Consider the following 27,439-nt stretch of genomic DNA (forward strand, 5'->3'; position numbering starts at 1 on the left):
ATTGTGAAGCGCTTTGAGTGCCTTGAAAAGTGCTATATAAATCTTATCCATCATTATTATTATTACAAATGGCACAAACCAGAAAAAATGACAAAAAAAAGAAAAGGACACACAAATGAGCAAATAAAGCAAAAGACAAAATGGCAAAAAACAACAAAAACACACAAGCGAGACAAAAAGGAAACACAAAACGACATAAACGAGAAACAAAACATGAGACAACAACATGAGACAAACGACAAAAGTCAAGGTACGTGTCCACTACATGCGATTTTCCTGCACAGGCAATGCACCGCATCTGAAAATCACACGCATGGTGGGCGGTCACTAGCAGACCACAACATGGTCACATGATGCTGGACCAACAGCAGGCCACTACGTGGTCACATGACCGAGCTTTCAGCTGGACAGTCCGGCAGATGTGTCAGATAAACACAGCGGCTCGGCCGCAAACTTTCCCTTTTATTTCAAAAACACTTCAGCGAAAAGTATTTCTGAAAGCACTTGAGGCGAGAAATAATCTGCAGCAGCTGAATCTGTCCTGGCTTTATTTCACTGATGCCTAGTTTAGAAGTTTGAGGACAGTTTCACGATGCATGGAATCTCCACACGCTGCATCCAGTTTGCATAAAGTAGAAGTCAGTCTACTTTATGCAAATGAGCTGCAGCCCTCTCCAGGTAAACACACCTGATCGCAGCTGGAAATGCACTGCAACTGGACTAGCATGCCACAGCATGCAGCGCATTTCCAGCTGCTATCTGGTGTGTTTACCTGGAGCGGGCTGCAGCTCATTTGCATAGAGTAGACTGGACTCCAGCGTGTGGAGATTCCACACATCGTGAAACTGTCCTGAAACATCTAAACTAGCTGTTACTGACCTAAAACCAGGACAGATTCAGCTGCTGCACAACTTATTTCTCGCCTCAAATGCTTTCAGAAATACTTTTCACCGCAGTGTTTTTGCAATAAGAAACAAAGTTTGTGGCCGAGCCGCCATGTTGGTTGGGCTTGAAATCCAGGAGCAGACCAGCCCTCGAGTCGATGCGTTTGTCCAATCAGGGGTAGGCAAGGTGCTTAAAGAAGGTCGGCAGGTGTTGAACACAGTTCACCATGGAGGAGAAGCTTCTAACAGCTGGATCTGCACACGCATCGTAACCATTAGTGTTTTCAAAATAAAAAGGAAAGTTTGCGGCTGAGCCGCTGTGTTTATCCGACATGCCTGCCGGACTGTCATGCTGAAAGTGCGGTCACATGACCATGTTGTGGTCCGCTAGTGACCGCCTAGTGTCCACTAGATGCGGTGCGTTGCTGTGCAGGAAAATCGCATCTAGTGGACACGTACATACAGACTAAAAAAAATCAACAAAACAAGGCAAAATATAACAAAAATAAGGCACAAAATGACAAAATTGAGAAATATAATGACAAAAAATGAAACAAAAAACAAAAAAGAGACAAAAAATGTCATTAAAAACTTACAAAGCGACAAAAGAGTGAACAAAAAAAGTTACACAAATGACACAAGAAGAAACAAAACGACTGAAAATAGTCAAACGACATAAGTAAGACAAAAAAAACAGCAAACGACAAAAACGACACACAAAACAGCAAATAAAGCAAAACACAAAATGGTAAAAAACAAAAAAAACACTAGCGAGACAAAAAGGAAACACAAAACGACAAAAACGAGAAACAAAACATGAGACAAATGACGAAGTCTGGTTTTGGCCCGCGCGCCGCATGTTTGACACCCCAGCTTTACCCGCTGCTCACCGCACCGATCACACCAATAATCAGGTTTTCTTCACCTGTCCCCGTCCGTAGGTGTAGTTTGGATTACCGGGGAGCCGCACAAATCACAACAACAACAACAACAACAAGATGTTTGGTAAGAAGAAGAGAGCCCCGCAGCCCAGAGGACAGGGAGCTGCTGCAGCCAAACAGGTAAACAACACGACTAAACAAACACGCTTTTACCTGACAACAACAACAGCAGCTGATCCTGTCTCTGGCTGCTTTCAGATGGGTCTGTTTGTGGACCTGGACCCTGAGGAGATGATGCTGGGTGTAGAAGGGAACCTGGACGATCCGGACCTGGAGGCTGAACTCGCTGCTATCACCGGGAATAAAGCTGCTGCAGGAGGGAGAACCAAGCCCAAGGGGAAGAGTGAGTGGATTTACAGCTCTGGAGGCACCATGAGAGGCTGGGAACTAGAGGTGGAAGTGTTATTTTACCTGAAAGAGACAAAAGAACTACATCTGAGCCCTTACCAAACATAATCATAATAATAACAATAATCATAATAATAATAGCTTTATTTAAATAGCAGCCTTAACCCTCGTGTCGTCCTGTGGGTCAAAATTGACCCGTTTTAAAGTTTGAAAATGTGGAAAAACATATATTTTCACAGTGAAACTTCTGATGTCCACATTTTCAACATTTTTGGGAAATCTTTGAACATTTTTTGGTGGAAAAAAAAGAAATGTTAAAAATGTTTAAGAACGTTCACAAAAAAAATCATGCAAAATCCAGCGAAATTTGCTGGATTTTGGTTGATTTTTATGTGTATGTTCTTAAAGAAAATATTAGAAGTTTTACTGATATACATGTAATCACTTTAAATGTTTTTAGGATTTTTTTTGGAAGATTTTTACAAATCTTTTTGAAAATATTTACAAGAATTTTCTTGCCAAATTTTAAAATTTTTTTTCTAAATAAAACTTTTAAGGAATTATTGGAATTTTCTTCCTGAAGGTTTTCCAAATTTTCAGAAATTTAGGGATTTTTTTTGCTGAATTTTGTATTTTTTTCTGACAAGGAAATAATATTTTTTGGTGAATGTTCTTAAAGAAAATATTAGAAATTTTACTGATATATATGGAATCACTTTCAATATTTTTAGGATTTTTTTTTAGAAAAATTTGTACTCATTTTTGGAAAATATTTACAAAAATTTTCTTGCCATATTTGGGGGATTTAAAAAAAAAAAAAAACCTGTAAGAGAAACTTTTCAGGAATTACTGGAATTTTCTTCCTGAAGGTTTTGCAAATTTTCATAAATTTGGGGAATTTATTTGCAGAATTTTTTGGATTTTTTTCAGACAAGGAAACAATATTTGTTGGTGAATGTTCTTAAAGAAAATATTAGAAATTTTACTGATATATATGGAATCACTTTCAATATTTTTAGGATTTTTTTTAAGAAAAATTTGTACTCATTTTCGGAAAATATTTACAAAAATTTTCTTGCCATATTTGGGGGATTTAAAAAAAAAAAAACAAAACCTGTAAGAGAAACTTTTCAGGAATTACTGGAATTTTCTTCCTGAAGGTTTTGCAAATTTTCATAAATTTGGGGAATTTATTTGCAGAATTTTTTGGATTTTTTTCAGACAAGGAAACAATATTTGTTGGTGAATGTTCTTAAAGAAAATATTAGAAATTTTACTGATATATATGGAATCACTTTCAATATTTTTAGGATTTTTTTTTAGAAAAATTTGTACTCATTTTCGGAAAATATTTACAAAAATTTTCTTGCCATATTTGGGGGATTTAAAAAAAAAAAAAAAAAAAAACAACTGTAAGACAAACTTTTCAGGAATTACTGGAATTTTCTTCCTGAAGGTTTTGCAAATTTTCATAAATTTGGGGAATTTATTTGCAGAATTTTTTGGATTTTTTTCAGACAAGGAAACAATATTTGTTGGTGCTCGTAGTTGAGGACAACAGGAGGGTTAATCAGCGCAGAGCAAACTATCTGTGGTGTTTCTGGACAATTACTGGGCCAGAAATGTGAAAAAATCCATCCCTAAATCACTTTCCACAGCTCAAAGTACTGTTGTTTGTGTGACTGGTGCAGTCTAGATTTGAGGTGTGTTGAAAGAGGAAGCGCTGCCGGGTCTTGACTTGATGAGATCGTGACTTAGTGACTGGGGATGTTCCTTCGGACATGAAGCTGACACACTCAGATGCCGTCAGATTAACAGAAAGGAGGGGATTTGTTATCATGTTGCAGTAGAGCTGAACAGTTCATTAATTAGTTGTCAACCATTTAAGTAAGCTTTTATTAAATTAAACAGACCTGGGGCTAAATTATCAAAGACTGGAGGATGAAAAAGCTCCAGCATTATTGGTATTCATATTTATTATTGCTACATAGAACTTATCTTGCACATTTTCACTCAGAAATTAATTTGTCTAAGATGCATTTACTCGTGCTAATGCTCACTGGGCTCATAACAACATAAACATGGTCAATCTGTTCAAACATCCAGCGACAGTTCATTACATATATGCAGAGAAATGCAGTTTGACCGCCTCGCTCGTAGTTCTTTTCTCCACGTATGTTTTGTATGCAGGCAGCCTAGAGCCCTCACATGGAGTAAACTTAATTATACAGACATGGGTTAATGATTTAAGCCACATTCAGCCCAGTTTGATCTTAAGTGGGCCGGACCAGTTAAATTACAGCATAACAACCCATAACCCAAATTTTTCCTTTGTTTGCATGCAAAAAAATATGTTCTTCAAATGTTCACATTTGATGAACAAAGCATTATGAACAACCTGAAGTTTCTTCTGAAAAATAAATTCAATTTCAGCACTAATATGCCTCAGTTTATCATTTACACATTACAACTTGTAATAATAATAATAATAATAATAATAATAATAATAATAATAATAATAATAATAATAATAATAATAATAATAATAACTTTTATTTACATAGCACTTTCAAGTCAAAACTATCGCAGAGAGTCTAGAAAGGCACAAAACATTTAGTCATGATCAAAACAACAGTCGGACAAGAAAAGACAAAACAGCAAAAAAGAAGACAACATTACAAAAATGAGACACAAATGACGAGAACAAAACAACAAAAAAAATGAGACAAACGACAGGAAACAAAACAGAAGAGAGACAAAAAAGTTACAAAGCACCAAAGAAATGGACAAGCGACTCAAGCGAGACAAAAAATTAAAACAATGAATGAAGCGAAACACAAAATGAGAAAAATAAAACAGAAAATACAAGCGTGACAAAAAGGAAACAAAAATGAGACACAAAGCAACAAAAGAACAATGAACAATCTAGTATTTTACTTTATGATCCAAACAACTTGTCATGGTCTAGAAATGATTTTAAATATATAGTTTTACTAATTTACAATCTGCAGTTATTGTCTTCTCTGGAATTTTTACACTTTGAAGGCCGGATTGGACCCTCTGGAGGACCGCTTTTGGCCCATGGGCCACATGTTGGACACCCCTGATCTAAGCAATCATTAGCCAGCTAAATGTTTAGCTTTGGTTGTGTTCATCGCTTCAGTCTGAAGTATCCAGTGCATCATATGACCTGTCCAACAGAAATCCAAAGTTTCATTTTCATTTTGCACCAAGCAGAAAGGATTTAGTGTTTCATGGCCTGCAGGGAAACTCTGTCTGGCTTTTACCCTTTCTCTAAATAAATGTTGGTTTTGTTAGTGGTAGAAGAAGTACTCTGACTTTTAATACCACACCCTAAAAATACTGTCAGAGTCAATTTTTTAGTGGCGAATAAAAGAAGAAAAGAATATTGTTGAAGACTGAAAAGCACTAAGAGTAGAAGTACTCTGCAGATTATTGGTGCTGAATCCAATATTAGTATCGATGTATTTCAGAGCTCAAATGATCGGATAATACACTAACATTTCTAATACTCTAGCAGTTTTGACTGTAAAATGCAACTGTGATTGTCATCTCTTACATTCACAGCACTGTTAACAGCATTTCTCTTTTAAATTTCCTCTTTATTACCTCAAAAAAGGATAATATCTGCTCACATTGGATCCAAATTGTTATGACTTCTTTTAAAGATAAAGTTTTAATACTCCGTTAAGGAACGTGGTGGAGTTCTGTGACGATCGGCATCTGTCTGTCTGTCTGTCTGTTAGCAACATCACTCAAAAACAGACCAACAGATTTAGATGAAATTTTCAGGGAAGCTCAGAAATGACACAAGGACCAAGTGATTAAATTTTGGCAGTGATGCAGCTTATAGTCTGGATCCACGGATTTGTTAAAGATTTCTGTATCACTGCCAGATAGTGGCACGGCGTCACTGTAACCATGACAACAAGTGAACACTACGTCAGCTGCCTGCTGATGATCACATGATTGTGATCCTACTACAATCCACCACTGAGGACTTATCAGGACTTACCCATCAGAAATGATCCAAGGAACAACTGATTAAATTGTGGGGGTGTTTCTGAATCCCATCAATTCCTGCCGCCCGCTACATATTTAGGTCATGTGATTCGGTATCTGTACATAACGTACACATGCAGAACACACACCTGTGCTCAGCGCGAGGTCATTTAGTTTGTGGGTACATCTACATTAAATGGACACATTCTATGGTGCTGTGATTTCTGATCATCAATAACTAATAAAAAAGTGCTGCATTTCTGACAATGCCATATGGGGGAATGAGCAGTCTTGGAGGAGGACTGAGCTCTATGACTGCTTGTCTGTTTCTTGAAGCATATTATGACTATGTCTAACTTAAATCTGAGGTTCTACAGCACTTCTGAAACCATGTGTTTCTGCAGTTATTATCCTGAGAGAGTAGTTCTGCTGGTTTTAGACACAGCAGTGACACCGTTGCTGTTATTACTGCTGTGATACGTGCTGTTTATCACATTGATAATGACAGCAGGTTTGTTTTAGGCCCTCTGCCCATGGAAGACATCGCAAAAATGGCTGACGAGTGTATGAGAGACGTGGATGATGATGACGACGACGACCACATCGAGGACGATGAAGATCTCTTGGTTGGTGTCGACCCACTGCAGTCATGTAACAGATGTATTTTAAATACCGTTTTTGATTCAGACAGAATATTTTATTATTGGTGACCCTTTAGGCTCTCAGCAATGTGATTTAAAACACTCGTCTCCCTGTGAGCCTCAAGTGTCACATTTTACATTTATTAAACGGCTGATAGTCAGTGATGGCACTCGCTAAACTAAACTGACAAAGCATTTAATGTTTTAAACAAAGTGGTACAGAGCTATGAAAAGAAGAACGTTGCGTGTCTGTTGTGTAACAGCCACAAAAGTCCATTTATCTTAATATTGTGTGACTCTTTAGTCAGGGTTTGTATTCATTTCGTTTTTAACAGCTCCTCTGTGTCCCCAGGTCACAACAAGACATTTTCAATCAAGTGTCGGATTTCTTTTTTTCTGGTATTTTAATGGCTAAAAGTTTACTTAAAACGCATTTAACCAAAAAGTTTTATTTAGTCAGAATTTCATGCTTCTCTTTCCAGCGAATTTTGCTGGATTTTGGTTGATTTTTATGTGAATGTTCTTAAGAAACATTTTTAACATTTCTTTTTTTCCACCAAAAAATGTTCAGGAATTTCCCAAAAATGTTGAAAATGTGGACATCAGAAGTTTCACTGTGAAAATACATATTTTTACCACATTTTCAAACTTTGAAACGAGTCAATTTTGACCCGCAGGATGACACGAGGGTTAAACAACCACACAAAACTCAACTAACAGAAAACTTTCACTCAGTACCTCTTAAATCCAGCTTCGTACGTGAGCAGTCAGATCCGGCTCGTTGATCAGTTGCTGTGTTCTTTCCTCATCAGGCAGAGCTGCAGGAAGTGGTGGGTGATGAGGAAGCTGAGGATGCGGTAACTGCTTCCTCCACATCCTCCTCTCTGGCTGAATCTTCTCAAGCTGCAACACCAGAATCTCCAGTGGCGCAGGTAGAAAAACAACACGTGAAAACAACACGGCCCGCCACCAACATACATGGCAGAAATGTTTGTCTGTTGCCAGTAACAGGAAGGGAGACAAGCTTCTGTCTTCTTTCCTATGTTCATGTTCAATCAGATTAGTGTTTTTATGCAAACAACAGTTTTCAACTTGCTAACATTACCGGTAGAGTAGATGCACCTGAGGTGAATATTTTCACTTCTTCCTGGTAAGTCTGCATTTAGTGTTTAATTCCATCTCATTGTACATCTGTGTGACACATACTTTTCCTCCTGTGATCCATGCTGATGTTTACATTGCCTGCTTGTTGTTTTGTTGTTAAACTCGTGAAGCAGAAGGAAGTGAAGACGTCCTCTGCAGCCCCCGGCAGCCTCCAACACACCCTGGAGGAGAGAGCAGCCATGTACAGGACGGCTCTGCAGAACGCCAAGACCGCAGGAGAGACGTCCAAGGCCAGGAGATATGACCGTGGTCTGAAGGTTGGTGATATCTGCAGATTCACAGCAGCTCCTCATTAATAATAGGAAACCGCAGCATTAAATTATTAAACATCAGAGCATCACTGAGCTCTGAACAGTTCTGCTCTCTGTACGTTAGAATCCAAGAAGAATGATATATTGCAGTGTTTCCTCTAGGATTTTTTCCTGCAGCAGCGGCAGCAAGAGCACAGACTCTGCTCTGAGTGTTAACGGCAGGTAAAGCCCAGAAGTGTGGTTACACATTGGTAGAGTTGATGCAGACGTCAGACAGCGTTTGTTGCCACAAGTGCACAAGTCATTTGCATGCAGGAGCAGAAACAAAAGCAGTCTGTTGAAACAGAGTTCATCACGTACAAACAGAAAAAATGCAGTTTCCGACGGCGTAGCTCATAGCAGTAGTTCATCTCTGGCTAACACGGGTATGTTATCTATGCTCACAGCCCACTCATGGAAAAAAATAAATACACAAGCACAGGAGAGTGATTTTAAGCAACCATTAGCAAGCTGATTGTCTGAAATGGTCAGAGCATCGTCTGAACTTTTATTCAGAAATTCAGTTTCAGAGCAGGTACGATTTTTTCTCATTCAAGGTTTTAGTTATTTTTGTACAATTACACAAACCAAAAAATCAAAACAAACAAAACAACTGAACAATGTCTGGGTAGTAACAGAGCATCTCCATCATCCTTCAGTCCTGCTAATCCTCATTTTCCCCTCTAATGTTGCCATTTCCAGTCCTGTATTCAGTCCACTTAGTCCAGTTTTTGTCCATTTCTGCTTCCTGTAGTATCAGTTTGTGAGTTAGTTTTTCTATTATATAGATTTCCTCAGTAATTTTCAACCATTGTTTCTTTGTTGCTGGTCCTGTTTTCCACCAGTTTCTCGTTATGGCTTTTTTCCATGCCACTAGCAGTATCTTCACTAAATATCTGTCATTTCCCATCACACTCTCTTCAGAGAAATTACACAGATAAAGCACACTGCAGCTCAAAGGGATCTTATAACCCATTATTAGTTGTAGATCTTCAGATACAGTTTCCAAACAACATGGGAGTGATCTACATCAAGTTGTCCAACATTTCTGATGTTTTTTTTTTTTTTTTATGTTTGGTGTAATAAAGAAGCGTGCCAAATTTTTCCAGGAGAACTCCCTCCATATCCACAAACTAGTGGATGCATGATGAATCTTCCACGTTAAGCCAGTCATCATCTGTAATTTCCGTGTTAAGTTCCTTCTCCCAATCATGTTTTTTTTATAATTAGTTGTATGCTTATCATGCAAATTTGGTGCTTGATATGTTGCTGAAATTATTCTCGTCAGAGCTTTAACTTCACTATTTCTCTGACTGAATGTTGGTGTTGACAGCAGCAGAAGAAGTACTCCGACTAAAACTATTCATTTGTGCTGCCAAAGAAAAAGTCCTCAATTCAATTTTTCACCTAAAAGTGAAGAGTGAAAGAAGTTTTGTCAGCACAATGTACTTATATTTACTAAAGATCTGTTCGAGACAAAGCTTTTAGTATTATAAAATGCTGAACTGGGTGTTCGGTCGGTAACGATGTTTAGATGGGTGTCAGAGTAACGTTCACATGAATACCTGGACCCAACGTTTAGCTGCAGAACGTTGCATTGCAACAAGCTAATCAGCGTTATTCACTTAATTTGTCAGTTGTTTTAATATTGTGGCTGATTGTTGGAAGTAGTGAAAGGGTCTAGTACAATATCCTTCTTTTTAATTCAATACATCTGGTTTATAAACTATTAAGATCATGAATCAAAGTATATGAGCCTTTAACCCTTGTGTTGTTTTCATTTACTGGCACCAAAAAATATTGTTTCCTTGTCTGAAAAAAATCAAAAAATTCTGCAAAAAAATTCCACAAATTTCAGAAAATTAGCAAAACCTTCAGGATGAAAATTCCAATAATTACTTAGTGTTTTATTTTTTAAAAAATCCACCAAATTTGGCAAGAAATTTCTTGTAAATATTTGCAAAAAATGAGTAAAAATCTTCCAAAAAATCCTAAAAATATCTTAAATGATTCCATATATATCAGTAAAACTTCTAATATTTTCTTTAAGAACATTCACAAAAAAAATCTAAAGATTTTTATGTGAATGTTCTTAAAGAAACATTTTTTTAACACTTCTTTTTTTCCACCAAAATATGTTAAAAAATTTCCCAAAAATGTTGAAAATTTGAACATAAAGATATATTTTTTCCCACATTTTCAAACTTTAAAACGGATCAGTTTGACCTGCAGCGCGACATAAGGATTAATAAAGGTTGCCTTAATATACAGTGGTATCGATTAGTTGGATTTCTTTGTAAGATTTCTTTTCTGAAAGTAATTCTTGAAATACAGCTGAAGATGCCTGCCCTCACACTGTCTAATATAATACACAAATGTCATTTTTGTCCAAAACGTCCCATTTATTGTGGTATTTTATCATTTTGGTTGGCTGTGGTTTATTTTCTGTGCACCACTACTCAGTCTCCAACCTTCATTCTATATTTTAAGGAGGCAAACAAAAGCCATTTTCAGGTGAGACAATTCTCCAATCAGAGCTAAATGTGTAAGTTTTATCAACTGCACGCAACATGTCCAAAAGATGCAGATTCATAGCAATACAGGAAACAGCCTGACGACATTGAGCTGTTTGTCATCTTTCAAATCAGTTCTCAAGACGCGTTATGTAAGATGTCTCTAACATATAGATGTCCATAAAATGACTTTTGCTGTTTTCTCATTCTGTGATCTAACTCGTGTCTGAAATAACTGATTTCAGAAGACTTATACAAACCTGTTGCTGTGTACAGACGTTGGAGTCGATGTTAGCGGCTGTTAAAAAAGGGAGGCCTGTGAACGAGGCAGAGATCCCTCCGCCTGTTGCTACCGGAGCTCCGAGCGCCGCCCCTCGACCCGTCGTTCCTGCAAGACCTCCTCCGCCTGTACCTTTGCCTCCTGAACCCACCCAGCAGGAGGAATCCTCGACGACGACGCTAGCGGTGCCGACTGTCGTCACACCGAGCAGTGAAGATGAACAGTCGTCGCTGCCTGCTGTTAGCAGCCTCCCGTCTCCTGAGGAAAACACAGAGGAAGCTGCCGACGGCTCACAGACCGGTCAGACAGACGGTCAGTTTCATTCGGATTACACAAAGTTCTATCAGTGACAATGCTGGCTGTTGGGGAATGTAAGATTATAAAAGGCAGTTTCTTTCTCTGAGCACAAACTCAGACAGCAAATATCTACTTACAAGTTATAAACTACACACTTGGTAGAGCTGCTGTCAGGAAAATATAATCAAATTTACTCTTCAACCAATCAGTTGGTTGCTGGAAAACAAAATCCAACATTATCTCAAGTCTGTGTAGATTCTCAGTGAGCCAGGTCATGGTAATCCCAGGAGCTTCAGTAAGAAGCAGCTCCATTTTCCCATCACTCATGAACAATATCCAGAGATACTTGAACTCCTTCACTTGTGGAAGCAACTCCCCCCCAACCCGGATCAACCTTGACGCCAGATCACAGACAAACAGGGTATAATGGTCCATGTTTTCTTTGCAAAATGACAGAAAAAAATTGGTCCGTAATGAGCTGGAAAGAGAAGTTCAAGGCTTCACAGGTCATAGAAGAACATAAGTGAAAGTCCCTTTGATGGTTTGTGAAAGTTGCAGAAATGGTCTCTGAATCTGAATGGTGTGGGGTTAGAGAGGCTCTGAAGTCCTTGTAATGGAGTATAAAGGCTAGAGGTCGACCGATATGGGATTTTCACAGGCCGATGCCGATACAGATTTTTAAAAAAATTTTCAGCCGATGGCCGATATCTAAAGCTGATTGTAGAAGCCGATTTTTAAGGCCGATATCCTTTTTTTTTTTTAAAAGCACATCGATTACAAAAGGCAATTTAAACACTAAAAGTATATACACGTATATATTACAAATTAAATACACTGCATTTTCTCTCTTACCAAGAAACAAATCTCTTACCTGTTTTTTTTTTTCACCAAATAAGCAGGTGTGGAGCGAGGCTTGTTGTTGCCTGGCTCACTCGCTCTGCTCACGCTCCGCTCTCTGAGTGCCGGGGGTCCTTCTAAGGGAAAAGCGGTCGCGGCAGCTGCCCGTACGGGTGCCTGATCACAAATCGGCTTTTTATTTGTAAATATCGCCCGATGGCCGATACTGAAAAAAGTCCATATATCGGCCCAAAATATCGGCCGGCCAATATATCGGTCGACCTCTAATAAAGGCCTCTTAACCCAGAGTGGAATGGTGCATGTCATTAGTTGATCGCTGCGAGGGCTTCTGGACTGTTTTTGCTCTTAAATTGGAGGCCAGTTGGGTTCATGTGAAACTGAGCGTAAGGTCAAATTACAGCTTGAGTGAATAAAGAAGGCAGGAACAAGTTGTTTTTTGTCCAGCTTTGTGTATATTTTCATCCAGATTTTTAAAATAAAAGCAACCCAAAAAGTCAAAGCTGCTATTCACGATTATTTCATGTAAACACATGAATAGTTATGTTGTTATTCTTTCAACTACTCATATCAGTGTCTGCCACAAAGCTCCAGTATTTGTCCGGCTATTAGGAACAACTCTGTACTCGGTTTTCACTTGATCTTGGGCCACACATTTATGTCTTTCCAATCGATTGGTTTTGGACTGGACGCACATGAATCTGAGCTGAGGTTGTTGCCGTATAGCTCCTCAGTATGCGATGAATGAGGCCTTTCACTGTGTAATTGTTGGCTGTTTTGTCCGGTGAATTCGCAGCGAACGAGGCGACCAAGACGTTACTGTTGGAGAGGCAGAAGGAGTACAAGATGGCAGCGTTAAGAGCCAAGAAGGAAGGAGATGTGGAGCAAGCTAAGCGTCATTACAAGACCAGCAAGGTGAGTTCAAGGACCACAACACTGAGGGAGCTGTTGACAATTTGTTTTTGTTTGTTTTTCATATGTCCCAGCATTTCCTTCCAACTCTTTTAGTATAATTTCAGTAAATTATTTTGCGAGGAAACTGTGCTTAGTAGATGACCCTGACATATTCTGGAGTATAGAAAATAGAAGAAAATTCCAATAATTCCTTAAAAGTTTCCCTTAAAAGTTTTATTTTAAAAAATCCCCCAAATTTGGCAAGAAAATTCTTGTAAACATTTTTTAAAAATGTGTAAAAATCTTCCAAAAAAATCCTAAAAATATCTAAAGTGATTCCATATATATCAGTAAGACTAATTATATTTTCTTTAAGAACATTCACATAAAAATCAACCAAAATCCAGCGAAATTCACTGGATTTTGGTTGATTTTTATGTGAATGTTCCTAAGAAACATTTTTAACATTTCATTTTTTCCACCAAAAAATGTTCAAAGATTTCCCAAAAATGTTGAAAATGTGGACATAAGAAGTTTCACTATGAAAATATTTTTTTTCTCCACATTTTCAAACGGGTCAATTTGACCCGCAGGACGACAGGAGGGTTAAACCTTTTGTGATCCACTGGTACAAATAAAAGCGCTGTTAAAATAAAGCTTGTTATTTTTACAAACCTGTGCACGTAACCAGTATGACAGGAAAACGTAGTTTCTGAGTTGCAGCTATCTGTAAGGTAAAATACCTTAATAAGGGGCGATAGTCTAACTTATCGCTGTAACTGGACAAGAATGCATGTTCAGGTTTGACTCAGGAAAACGCTCCATTTCTGTATCTGTAAATACACTTAATAAAATCCTGTTTCTGCTGGAGTTGGAAGCAGCATTCACATGATTCTGTTGTAGAAAAAATCCTATTTCCTGTTCTTGTTTCTGTTCAGAATTAGAGTTTTGAGCTTAATCAGCATCCAGGCTCCTAAACCAAACATCAGTGGAGAGATGGAGCCAAATTAGGTGTTTTTATGCCTCAGAAGCAAATATAACTGTAATATTTAAAGTTAAAATGATTGTTTTTGCAGTCTGTTGTCTGAGCCTGTTCTTTCTCCCTGAAGAATGTGAAACATGCCAGCAATGTGGACGCTGACAAAGCTCAGCATTATGTTTCACTGTTTTTGTCTTTTCTTCTCTTCTTTTTTTTTTTTTTTTTTTTTTTTTTTTTGGTGCAGAGGTTCGATGCAGTGATCGAGGCGTTGGAGAAAGGACAGGCGATTGACCTGAGTGGCCTTCCTCCTTCTCCAGGACAGGGTGAGGGACGCCGGACTCAAATCACTAGGTTGATTTCAGATTAAAAAACCATGATTTCACACTTTATTGAAGCTGTAAAACACTGAAGTCAAGAGAATGTTGTACAGCTGATATTAACCCTCCTGTTGTCCTCATTTATGGGCACCAACAAATATTGTTTCCTTGTCTGACAAAAATAAAAAAAATTCAGCAAAAAAATTCCACAAATTTCTGAAAATTTGCAAAACCTTCAGGAAGAAAATTCCAATAATTCCTTAAAAGTTTACCTTAAAAGTTTTATTTAAAAAAAAAAAAAAAAAAATCCCCCAAATTTGGCAAGAAAATTCTTGTAAATATTTTCCAAAAATGAGTAAAAATCTTCCAAAAAAATCCTAAAAATATGTAGTGATTCCATATATAAGTAAAACTTCTAATATTTTCTTTAAGAACATTCACAAAATATGTTTTTTTTGTGAATGTTCTTAATAAACATTTTTAACATTTCCTTTTTCCACCAAAAAATGTTCAAAAATTTCCCAAAAATGTTGAAAATGTGGACATCATCACAGTGAAAATCAGTTTTTTTCCCCCACATTTTCAAACTTTAAAACGGGTCGAGTTGACCCACAGGACGACATGAGGGTTAAATGAACTGTAAATGACAAAAAAAAAAGTTTGAAATGTTGTATTTTTCAACATAAACCTTTGATTTAGACTTTAGAGAAGAAAAGGAGATACTAGCAGATATAAACATATATACTACTCACATTCACATTTGCTTCTTATATTAATACTTTCTATATTTTTACATAGGAACTGTGCTGTTTCATGTAGAGGTTTGTATCTGGTCCACCAGACTGAACATGTGAGACCATTAATGGATCACTAATGGATATATATTAATGGATACTCTCTCCTGCTCTGAGGAAGCCGGTCTTGTATCTCTAGCAGACATAAATCTGAGAGTAGAGTTTCAGGGAGGAAGACAGACCCAGACAAACGGTTTGCCTCCTCAACAAAGTTCTATTAATGCAGTTTGCAAAGCCCAGGAAGACAGGCTGGTTTCCTAAAAGGTGGAATTTTCTTTGTTACGTCAGTTTCTAAAGCAAAATGTACACAGAAACTTGGCCTGCATCCCAAATCAGGGGGCCTCAGGATCGCAGCTCTGCTTTTAGCAGATGATGTGGTTCTGTTGGCTTCATCAGACTGTAACCTTCAGCAGCACTGGAGCGGTTTGCAGCAGAGTGTAAAGCGGCAGGGATGTGGATCAGCACCTCCAAGTCTGAGGCCATGGTTCTCTGCCATAAACCAGTGGATTGCTCCCTCTAGGTTGAGGGGGACTTGCTTCCCCAAGCGAAGGAGTTCAGGTGTCTTGGGACCTTTTCATAAGTGATGGGAAAATGGAGCGAGAGATGGACAGGCAGATTGGTGGCGGCAGCAGTAATGTGAGCGTCGTACCGAACCGTGGTGGTGAAGAGGGAGCTGAACCTCAAGGAGAAGCTCTCAGTTTACCATCCATCTATGTTCCAACCCTCACCTATGGTCATGAGCTCTGGGTAGTGATCGAAGAACAAGATCATGGATACAAGCGTCTGAAATGAGCTTCCTCTGTAGGGTGTCTGGGCTCAGCCTTAGAGATAAGGGGGAGAAGCTCAGACATCCAGAGGGAGCTCAGAGTAGAGCTGCTGCTGCTTTTCCACCTTCGTAGTGGTCTGGACATCTGATTTGGATGCCTCCAGGTAGACTTCCTTTGGAGGTTTTCCGAACATGGATGGATGCATTGGGACATACTAAATCTTTTTCTGGAACACTGTGGTACAGGAACATGGATATTGTAATGAAGTATTTGCCTCTGAAGATTTCAGTCTGGTGTTTTTGTGTTGTAGCTGCAGGAGGAAGCTCTGCTCCAGTGAACGAACCTTCCTCTGAGGTCACCCAACCGGTTGCTGCAGCTCCAGGTAGGAAGAATTTTAACAATTACTACCCATATATACTTCTTTTTGATCAGTCAAGCTGCTCTGTTTCCAGTTCACGTCTCTGCATGACAAATACATCAATCAGCTGCTGTCATCTTGAAGTTTAATCTAAGGTGTCTGATAGCCGAAGGCTAAAAGTCCTGCAGAGGTTGTTTGGAATAAAGCGTTTCAAAATGACACCTTGACAAAAATTTCAAAACACAGCTGATGATGAATAAAAACGATAACTTATCAGGTCACCATGAGAGAACAGAACTAATGGAAATACAGTCAGACATGCTATTTATTTAGTTTTATTATTATAGTTAAATTGAAAACTGGAGAACAAAAAACCCTCAAACTGATGTGTTTTTAACTACTGAGGGCCTTAAGTTTAAATTCTCAGTCTTATTTATTGTTTCTTCAATCAAATGTTTTGCTGATAGGATTTGTAAAAATTGTCTTAGGGTTTTTTGATGCAGATTTTGTAAAGCTCATTACTCTGAAACAGTGCTGATGCTTTTAACCCTCGTGTCGTCCTGCGGGTCAAATTGACCCGTTTTAAAGTTTAAAAATGTGGGAAATATATATATTTTCACAGTAAAACTTCTAATGTCCACATTTTCAACATTTCTGAGAAATCTTTGAACATTTTTTGGTGAAAAAAAGAAATGTTAAACATGTTTCTTAAGAACATTCACAAAAAAGTCAACCAAAATCCAGTGAATTTCGCTGGATTTTGGTTGATTTTTTGTGAACGTTATTAAAGAAAATATTAGAAGTTTTACTGATATATATGGAATCACTTTAGATATTTTTAGGATTTTCTTCGAAGATTTTTACTTAATTTTTGAAAATATTTACAAGAATTTTCTTGCCAAATTTGGAGGATTTTTTTTTTTAAATAAAACTTTTAAGGGAAACTTTTAAGGAATTATTGGAATTTTCTTCCTGAAGGTTTTGCAAATTTTCAAAAATTTGTGGAATTTTTTTGCTGAATTTTTGGGTTTTTTTTCCAGACAAGGAAACAATATTTTTGGTGCCAGTAAATGAAGACAACAGGAGGGTTAAGAGGAAAAAATGTCAAATATCTGTTTCATATTCCACTATGTGAAGTATTAAAATGTGTTAAGTTGCTAACTGCCAAACACAAAGCTGAATAATACCTAAACATTCTGTTAAATGGGATGATGTAAAGGCGTTATTTCTCAGTAGTATTTTTAATTCATTTTTAATACTTTAATGAACTTTCAGCCTAAGTGATTGCGTTCCATCTGCCTCAGCTGCCCTTGATGTTTCGTGCTAGTTTGGAAATTATGGTGCTTTAAGACGCCTCATGCAAAGCATTAATTTTGAGGTCAAATCATGTTAGAAACTCTTGTGAACTTTGTTGTTTCAGCACCTGCCGCCCCGTCACCTCCCAAAGATGTACTGGAGGCTCTGGAACAGCGACGAGCCAAATATGCGGAGGCGTCTACTCAGGCCAAAGCCAGCGGAGACGACCGCAAGGCCCGAATGCACGACCGGATTGCCAAGGTACGAGGAGAGGCTTTCTGCTGATGTCTGTAACTACAGTCACTCTGCTGGTGAAACTGTATTTGTCAGGTTTGGTCTTCCTCCATGAATATCTCTACAGACTTAATAAACAGAACGGAAAACTTTCATATCTGGTGTGACCGAGCTTTACCTTTACAACGGCAGCGGTTCTCCATCGCAGTAAGTGGAGGAGCATCTTATGGTTACGTCTCAAGAAATTTGAGCGTCAAAAAATTTTCCTGCATTCTGGTGAATTTTTATGCATCAGTTTTAGCCTTTTTTTGTCAGTTTTCATGGAAAATACACATTTGTGTTAAGAAAAACAAAATTTAGGCAAAAGGTGACTAATTAGAACAGAGTTGTCAAACTCATTCTAGTCCAGGTTCCACATTCAGCTCAGTTTGATCTCCAGTAACCAGTAAAACCACAGCAAAATGACCTATAAATAACCACAACTCTTAATGTTTCCTTTGTTATAGTGCAAAAAATGTACATTCTGAAAATGTTCTCATTTCAGGAATTATCTTTTTACAAAACATCATGAACAACCTGAGATTTCTTCAGAAAAATAAGTTCAGTTTCATCAACATTCAGCCTCAGTTTATCATTTCCACATTACAACTTCCAGATCACAGAGTGTCTACAAAGGAACACAACATTTAGTCATCTGGAAATTAACCATAGAGGATTTTACTGGAGGATCAAAACGTCAAAAGCCAGACAAGAAATGGCAAAAAACAACAGAAACAAGACAAAATATTACAAAAATGAGACACAAAATGACAAAAAATGAGACAAATGACATGAAACAAAACAAAAATGAGACAAAAAATGTCATCAAAAAGGGCAGCAAAAAAAATGGACAAGAACAAGACAAAACATTACTCAAATGACACAAAACAGCCAAAAAATAGACAATACAAGCAACACAAAAAAAAACACAAAATGGCAAAAACACCAGCCTGTCCTCCTCTGTGCCCATTGCATCTCTGACTGCACATCTTTCACCTCTTTCCTCCTACAGCAATACCAGAGCGCCATCCGAGCTCACAAAGCTGGAAGAGCCGTAAACTTTGACGAACTTCCGGCTCCCCCTGGTGAGATCCTGTTGGATTTTAATTTGACGGTGTAGTTCCTGTGAGCTCATCGTGTCTGAACAGTAAATAAGCTGTCAGTCTTCCTTCAACAGCAATTCATGGACGTGTTTTTGTACTTGAATGAAAAAGTAAAACTAAAAGTCATCTCCCAGGTTTCCCTCCGATCCCCGGCCAGAAGGCAACGGGAGGCGAGCAGGGATTTGTTGCTGCTCTGGAGGCAGCGAGTAAACTGGCTTCGACTGACACTGCTGAAAATGCAGAGGAAGATGATGAGGACGAGAAAGAAGAAGAGGTGGGCTTTCAGAATTGTAATAAATGATGGTTTATATTAGGTTATATTACAGCGCTGTGCCTCTTGCAGTCTAAACCTGCTGTTCCAGAGGAGCCGAAGAAGCCCACATTAGACGTCCCCACGGCCGGTCCAAGACAAAAAAGGTCTCCGTCAGCTTCACCCGACAGAACAGCTTCCAGGGAAAGACTCTCACCAACAGGTCAGTTACTAAAGCAGAGCTGCAGCTGTCAGTCGATGAGCTCAGTCCCCAACATGTTACACCAAACGCTCAAAAAACGTTTTTTTTCTGACAATAAGTACTGAAAAAACATGACTTAATCAACTCATACTGGGAGAAATACAGCTTTATAGCATAAGTTGAGCACCAGCACAGCTGAAGTTAATAATGCGAAATGCACATACACAACAATATCGATCAAAGCTGCAATAATTAGTCACATAACGAGTTAGTGGATCAACAGATAATTATACACTGCCCGGCCAAAACAAAAGTCTCACTCTAATATTTCATTGGACCTCCTTTAGCTTTGACGCTCATTCTCTGTGGCATCGTTTCAATAAGCTTCTGCAACATCACAGCATTTATTTCTGTCAAGAGTTGAATTAATTTTTCACCACCATCTTATATTGATGATGGGAGAGTCGGACCAAAGTCTTCTCCAGAACCTCCCAGAGATCCTCAGTGGGGCTGAGGTCTGAACTCTGTGGAGGACAATCCATCTCATCCTCCCTGATCCACTCATTCTCAATGTGACCCCATGAATCCTGACATCATCATCTTGGAACATGAAGAAAAACTCTACTGATGTAAAGACCTGGTCATTCAGTATATTCAGGTAGTCAGCTGACCTCATTCTTTGGGAACATAACGTTGCTGAACCTGACCAACCCCAGATCATAACTCTAACCCCCACAGGTTGGTAGGAACTAGCCATGATGAGTGCATCACTTCATCTACCTCTCTTCTTACTCTGATGAACCCATCTGCTGGTTTATCTTTGACTCCTCTGGACTCTATACCTACCATCAGGCATGGAGGTGGCAGTATCATTATACTGTCAATTTAACTGACTCAAGTCTGAGACAGAAAGACGACAAATTTAGTGGAACTGCACCAGAATTTGTTGTGTTTCTGGCTTGTTTCTTCAGGTTCTTGATGGGTCTAAGTCAGGACTTTGGGGAAACCAGTCTAGAAACCTTCATTCCAGCCTGATGGAACCATTTCTTTACCACGTCTGATGTGTTTGGGCTCATTGTCTGATTGAAATATCCGACGGTGTCCAAGATCAACCTTCTGCTGATGGTTTTAGGTTTTCCTGAAGAACATGGAGGTGATCCTCCTTCTTCATTATTCCATTTACTTTGTGTAAAACTCCAGTTCCACAGAGCATGATACTGCCACCACCATGCTTGGTGGTAGGTTTGATGTTCTTGGGGTTAAAAAAAGTCCAAGATCTGCCTAAGAGAGTCTGGAACCAGTCTTCACAAAGTCTTAACCAGGACCAAAATCAAACCGAAACTACTCATAAATAGTCCAAGACATGGTAAAACCAGTCATAAACCAGTCCTTAAAAGGTCTAAAACCAGGACCAAAATCAAACCTGAACCCAAACCTTAAAAGGTCTAAAACCAGGACCAAAATCAAACCTGAACCAGTCCTTAAAAGGTCTAAAACCAGGACCAAAATCAAACCTGAACCAGTCCTTAAAAGGTCTAAAACCAGGACCAAAATCAAACCTGAACCAGTCCTTAAAAGGTCTAAAGCCTGGACCAAAATCAAACCAGTCCAAAAAAATGTTCAGAACCAGTCAGAATACAGTCTGAAACCAGTCCTAAAAAAGTCCAAAACCAGCATAGTAAGTCAAGATAATAATAAGTAGATCATTAAATGATGAAAACAAGCTCTCCAATCTCACCCAGAAGTAAAAAATGACATCCTGAAAGAAATTTGTTAGTTTAGATTTCAAAGAAAACAGCAACCAGACCTTTAGTTTGTTTAAATCAGACTCAACTGTCACAATGAAAACAACACATGAAGCATCTTTGTAGAGACAAACCTGATGTCTGCTTAACGCTGCACCAGCTGTTTACAGTCAGTTCACTCTGTATGTTGTGTCTCCAGCGGTTCAGCAGCTGGAGTTCCTGGAGGGTCGGAAGAAGCAGTACATGAAGGCGGCTCTGCAGGCGAAGCAGAAGAACGACATGGAGCAGGCCAAGGTCTTCCTCCGGACCGCCAAGGGCTTCGACCCGATGATCGAGGCGGCACGCAGCGGCAAAACTGTCGACATCAGCACCGTGAGCAGATTTATCAACTCAGTCCTTGATGGGGTTTAAAAACCAAACCAGCACTGGGGGAATGATAAGCCATCTCAGCTGCAGTCTGAATAAAATCAGCATTAAAGGGTTAATACTGTTTCAGGTCACACTGTGATTTCATTGTCAACGCAGAAAAATCCTCATCTGACCCTCAGAAAACCTACCCAGGAATTAGCCTGATTCTTAAACCCTGTGCAAAGAGCTCCTTTGTCTTATCTAAAAGTTTTAATTTGGTGATTACCTGAAGCAACACACAGGAACACACAATGATTTAATCAATCCGATGTTTGTCAGATTACTAACGCACAGTACAGATGAGGGGAATGACTGTTCCTATTCCTCAAAATACAATCATTTTCTGTATTATGGGATGCATTAAGACCCTCTGTGTGCGTCTCCTGTAGGTGCCGTCGCCCCCTGGTGACGAGGACGAAGACTTCATCCTGGTTCATCACAGCGACGTGCAGATTTCAGAGAAGGCAGAGCAGGTTTACACCCAGTTGGCCAAGATCCTGAAGGAGCAGTACGAGGTAGAACTACCAGAGAAGAGCTGAAAGATTTACTGAACCCTCGTGTCGTCCTGCAGCTAAAAACTGACCCGGTTTAAAGTTTGAAAATGTGGGAAAAAAATATATTTTCACAGGGAAACTTCGGATGTCCAAATTTTCAACATTTTTGGGAAATCTTTCAACATTTTTTGGTGGAATAAAAGAAATGTTAAAAATGTTTCTTCAGAACATTCACATAAAAATCAACCAAAATCCAGTGAATTTCGCTGGATTTTGGTTGATTTTTATGTGAATGTTCTGAAGAAAATATTAGAAGTTTTACTGATATATATGGAATCACTTTAGATATTTTTAGGATTTTGGGGGGAAATTTTTACTCATTTTTTGAAAATATTTACAAGAATTTTCTTGCCAAATTTGGGTGATTTTTTTAAAATAAAATTTTTAAGGGAAACTTTTAAGGAATTATGGGAATTTTCTTCTTGAATGTTTTGTAAATTTTCAGAAATTTGGGGAATTTTTTGCTGAATTTTTGGATTTTTTTCAGACAAGAAAATATTTTTTGGTGCCTCTAAATGAAGACAACAGGAGGGTTAAATACACAGCATTGTGTTGTAAAAACTATTTTCTAATCTGGATAAATATGATTAGATTTGTCCTCAGCTGACATCTAGTCTCACTCTTTACATTTTTTAACAGATTAATTTTAGTGTATGCCTTTTTTTTTGCTGCACTTTTCATTATTTGAAACTCAATCACAGGCTTCTACCAGTAACCCAACATCTTCAGCTCTCTCATGTTTTTACTGTAGACGTTTGTGAATAGATTCTGATGCCAGAATTAGACTTTCCGTTCCCAGTCTGGTTGCTCCACACAAATGTTGAGATGTGTTAAGATTTCTTCCGGCTTCCCTCCTTCCAGAAATGTATGACTCACTCCAAGCAGTTCACACACCTGGGGAACGTCGCAGAAACAACAAAGTGAGCTTCTTCTGCCACTCATTCCAAAAAAACTCAGTTTCCATAAAATATTCTGTTGTTAGTCTGTAAAGTCCCCACAGTCTGAAGTCGTCGATCATCTCCTGACATCTGGAGGAAAATCACCAGAGCAGACGTGAAGTTCTTCCTTCTGCACGTTTTCAGGTTTGAGAAAATGGCAGAAAGCTGTAAGAAGAGTCTGGAGGTCCTGAAGCTGGCCCAGTCCAGGGGTCTGCCTCCTCCGAAACACCACTTTGAGGAGAGATCGTTTCGCACTGTGAGGTGGGCACAATTTAATCTTCATTAGTGGTCAAAACACAAACAAGAGAAACTAAGTTCCTGGGATAAAAGTCAGAGATGCATCATAATATCTGCATCGATTCAGGCTGTAATATGAAACATCAACGGGTAGTTTATACGTGTCCTGCTAAATGTTACATAGAAATATGTACAGCATGTTTTACTGGTGAGTTTAAGTATTTTCTATTTTGCTTATTTTAGTTAAGATAGCAAAAAAAATGGAAGGATGGGTGGATTTATGTGCAGCGTCAGGAATCGGTCAAAATATGTTGAAATACTGGCCCATTGGGATGTCAGTGGTTTAATTGAACTTCTTTTTTTGGTACATGTGTAATTTCTACCACACTTTTAGGTATTTTTCTCCCTTCTGTGATACTGGAAACTGTCATGTAGGCAAATTATGTTGGATTAATTCTTTCCTTTAGCATGTGGGGGGAAAAAATACACACTCCATTTCCAGCATCAAAACATCACAATTAAATGTTCTTTTTTCCAAGTTGGACAACATGTGGGACTGCAGAAGTTTCTTTGTTGTGTAACTCGAAGTAAATTCAATAAATCTAACCTTTTTCCTTGTTTTTTTCTTTCTTTCTTTCGTCTCCTCCCTTTCAGGATATTTCCAGACCTGAGCAGCACTGACATGGTGGTGGTTATCGTGAAAGGGATGAATCTTCCTGCTCCGAGTGGTAAAAACCTGCACATACATCAGCCTTTATACCCGAAGGATTTACACAGTTTAGAATGCATTGAAAAGTTGCTTTTTTTGCCTTGAATTAAGTTTTGAAGCCACAGAGCTAGATGTTTTTCCTCTCGTTAACCCTCGTGTCGTCCTGCGGGTCAAAACTGACCCATTTTAAAGTCTGAAAATGTGGACAAAAATCTATTTTCACAGTGAAACTTCTGATGTCCACATTTTCAACATTTCTGGGAAATCTTTGAACATTTTTTGGTGGGAAAAAAGAAATGTTAAAAATGTTTCTTAAGAACATTCACAAAAAAAATCAACCAAAATCCAGCGAAATTCACTGGATTTTGGTTGATTTTTTTGTGAATGTTCTTAGAGAAAATATCAGAAGTTTTACTGATATATATGGAATCACTTTAGATATTTTTAGGATTTTTTTTCGAAGATTTTTACTCATTTTTTGAAAATATTTACAAGAATTTTCTTGCCACATTTGGGTTTTTTTTTTTTTAAAATAAAACTTTTAAGGAATTATTGGATTTTTCTTCCTGAAGGTTTTGCAAATTTTCATGAATTTGGGGATTTTTTTCTGAATTTTTGGATTTTTTTCAGACAAGGAAACAATATTTTTTGGTGCCTGTAAATGAAGACAAGAGGACGGTTAAACCTTGATTAAAATCTCTCTCTAGTTTCTGCTTTAAGTACTTTAGCGACCTCTTAGCTTCTTGTCATTTTGTGTTTTTTTTTTTTTTTGACTCTTTTAAACCCGAAAGTTCACCATTCAGTTAGGAAATGAAGGTTAAAGCAAACATTTGATGCTTTGTGATTCTCCTCCTCCTCCAGGAATCCAAACCAACTATTTGGACGCCTACGTCAAGTTTGACTTCCCGTACCCGAGCACGGTGAGAGCCTCCCACTGCGTTCATCTCAGCGCTAAACCGAGACATCTGGAATCATTTCTTCAAGATGTTTCCAAAAAAAAGCTGCTTCAGTTTTAACCAGGACCCGACTGATATGGATTATTTGAGGCTGATTACGATGTTTGGCAGAAAGAAATTCCGATAACGGATTAATCGGCCGATTAATTAAAATCTAAAATAAATTAAAAAAAACTTTTTTTGGTCCTTTAACACTTCCAACAACAAAGATATGAATTACAGGAGGAACATTTTACTGTTTTAACACTTTATCCTTTAGTATTTGAATTTTCAAGAACATACAACAAAGAATTAAACCTCTGGGAAATTATAGAACCTTCAAAAAGAATCAATCTATAAAGGAGTTATGAAATACATCAGATTAGAGGTAGGTTTTATATATATATGCTGTATATCAGCAGCATAATGAGTGAAGTTCCTGTAAAACATTATTTCTGCAGCCCTCTGATGCCCTTTAACATTAAATTATGTTTTTTCTACTCCATTATTTTCTTTGCCATGAAGTCAGGACTCATATGAACCAAAATAAAAACCAGAGACGCCTTTCTCAGGTGTAAAACACGTCATCTTTGACAGAGTTGCATTTTAAATATATAATGGTCACAAACAGTCCGACACTACTGTCTCAGAGCTCCGTGTTTTGGACTAATAGGACATCATTCAACAGTATTTACTGTTCGACCAATCAATCTGTTGGGTCCTAATTCTAACTAATGGTAGGAGAGTCACAGTCATTTACACTCTTGTGGGGTCATTAGCTTTTCAGATCAGGAGTGAAACGCCTTCAACAAACTCAGCTCCTCTTTGTTTTAGCACGTTAGCGTTACCATGGAAGACTGAGCAGCTTCACAGACATGCAGCTTGCTTAATTTCCAGTATTTCAACATATTTTGACCAATTACTGACACTAATATCAATATATGCACATAATTACATCCATCCTTTACTGGTTAACCCAGCTAGAACTCCAGAGAACATCAGCTCTCTGAGGTGGAATAAAAATATTCCAACGCTTGATTTTATCATGATGCTGAGATTATTTCCACCACTGACACTTTGTCCTCGAAAGTTCTTCCTTCTGTTTGGTTTCCGCCAGGAGCAGCCGCAGAAACACAAAACAGCCGTCATTAAGAACACTAACTGTCCAGGTAAGACACAATGCTCACTTTCAGTTGGTTATTCAGAGCTCTTTCAGACGTCTACAGTCACACCTGTCCACAACAGAATGCAGGAAAAACAAATGAAAAGTTATTCTAGCTTAGTTTCCATGTAATAAGACCGGTTGTTTTTAATAAACTGTATTCATAGGTTGGATTTTCTGCTATTTCATTGATGAAATTATTACTTCATTGTCCAAAATACTTGGTTTCCTTAACAGATTTTGTCCCTTCACGTGTCTTCTTTTGTCAGAATACAACCAGAGCTTCACTCTTTCAATCAACCGGAACCACCGCGGCTTCAGGAGGGTGGTGGCATCTAAAGGCCTCAAACTGGAGCTGCTGCACAAAGGGTGAGTCTGACGGAACAAATCTGTTTTATAGAACTGTTTAAAACACGGATAAAACTGAAAATCTTCATCAAATCATCCAGAAGTGAGAAAAGAAACAAACAGTGATAAATTTTGGGGCAATGTAAATGATTATGTGTGAAGTTTGTCAGATTAGTGTAACATTTTGATGGTTTATCCATGAAGGTTGAACATGTTTGAATTGATTTTAATGAGAAAAAGGCCTAAATATTCACAGAACTGGTCACAGGATTATAGTCATCATATTTTTGAAGTGGTCATCTGGTAACGTTTTGTCACTAATTGTGAGGCAGATTTATTTGTTCAGACATGAAGAACCAGAGAAACACCGTAGAGTACGAGTCCGAAGGTTTTAACCCTCCTGTTGTCCTCATTTATGGGCACCAAAAAATATTGTTTCCTTGTCTAAAAAAATCCAAAATTTCAGCAAAAAATTCCCCAAATATATGAAAATTTGCAAAACCTTCAGGAAGAAAATTCCAATAATTCCTTAAAAGTTTCCCTTAAAAGTTTTATTTTAAAAAAAATCCCCCAAATTTGGCAAGAAAATTCTTGTACATATTTTCAAAAAATGAGTAAAAATCTTCCAAAAAAATCCTAAAAATATCTAAAGTGATTCCATATATATCAGTAAAACTTCTGATATTTTCTTTAAGAACATTCACATGAAAATCAACCAAAATCCAGTGAAATTTGCTGGATTTTGGTTGATTTTTTTGTGAATGTTCTTAAGAAACATTTTTAACATTTCTTTTTTTCCAACAAAAAATGTTCAAAGATTTCCCAAAAATGTTGAAAATGTGGACATCAGAAGTTTCACTGTGAAAATCGAATTTTTTTTCCACATTTTCAAACTTTAAAACGGGTCAGTTTGACCCGCAGGACGACACGAGGG

The 27,439-nt window shown here is 38.0% G+C and overlaps 1 protein-coding gene and 1 long non-coding RNA gene across 7 annotated transcripts in view; one reads left to right on the top strand and one right to left on the bottom strand.

The window, feature by feature from the left end:
* cc2d1b (coiled-coil and C2 domain containing 1B) overlaps positions 1-27,439 on the top strand; it is a 37,188-nt gene that overhangs the window by 1,318 nt on the left and 8,431 nt on the right. For 5 of the 6 annotated variants that reach the window (XR_008602959.1, XM_023290964.3, XM_055014337.1 and 2 more), the window contains exons 2-22: positions 1,826-1,945; positions 2,024-2,168; positions 6,719-6,822; positions 7,650-7,769; positions 8,112-8,258; positions 11,081-11,396; positions 13,033-13,151; positions 14,354-14,432; positions 16,298-16,369; positions 17,766-17,902; positions 18,927-18,999; positions 19,152-19,291; positions 19,361-19,490; positions 21,414-21,586; positions 22,012-22,137; positions 23,038-23,096; positions 23,259-23,375; positions 24,006-24,079; positions 24,922-24,980; positions 26,113-26,164; positions 26,427-26,526. Coding sequence is in view for 5 of the 6 variants with exons in the window: in XM_023290964.3 (XP_023146732.1) it covers positions 1,883-1,945; positions 2,024-2,168; positions 6,719-6,822; positions 7,650-7,769; positions 8,112-8,258; positions 11,081-11,396; positions 13,033-13,151; positions 14,354-14,432; positions 16,298-16,369; positions 17,766-17,902; positions 18,927-18,999; positions 19,152-19,291; positions 19,361-19,490; positions 21,414-21,586; positions 22,012-22,137; positions 23,038-23,096; positions 23,259-23,375; positions 24,006-24,079; positions 24,922-24,980; positions 26,113-26,164; positions 26,427-26,526 (2,405 nt within the window). In the remaining variant the exon portion in view is untranslated. The remainder of the gene's footprint in view (positions 1-1,825; positions 1,946-2,023; positions 2,169-6,718; positions 6,823-7,649; positions 7,770-8,111; positions 8,259-11,080; positions 11,397-13,032; positions 13,152-14,353; positions 14,433-16,297; positions 16,370-17,765; positions 17,903-18,926; positions 19,000-19,151; positions 19,292-19,360; positions 19,491-21,413; positions 21,587-22,011; positions 22,138-23,037; positions 23,097-23,258; positions 23,376-24,005; positions 24,080-24,921; positions 24,981-26,112; positions 26,165-26,426; positions 26,527-27,439) is intronic. The other variant, XM_055014338.1, reaches the window with a different exon arrangement.
* LOC129349822 (uncharacterized) lies at positions 2,098-11,204 on the bottom strand. Its single transcript, XR_008602960.1, has 3 exons — positions 11,065-11,204; positions 7,576-8,269; positions 2,098-2,236 (listed from the first exon to the last, which is right to left on the bottom strand). It is a non-coding gene; the product is annotated as an uncharacterized LOC129349822 (long non-coding RNA).

Source organism: Amphiprion ocellaris, chromosome 10 (genome assembly GCF_022539595.1).
Source record: "Amphiprion ocellaris isolate individual 3 ecotype Okinawa chromosome 10, ASM2253959v1, whole genome shotgun sequence".
NCBI classification, from domain to species: Eukaryota; Metazoa; Chordata; class Actinopteri; family Pomacentridae; genus Amphiprion; species Amphiprion ocellaris.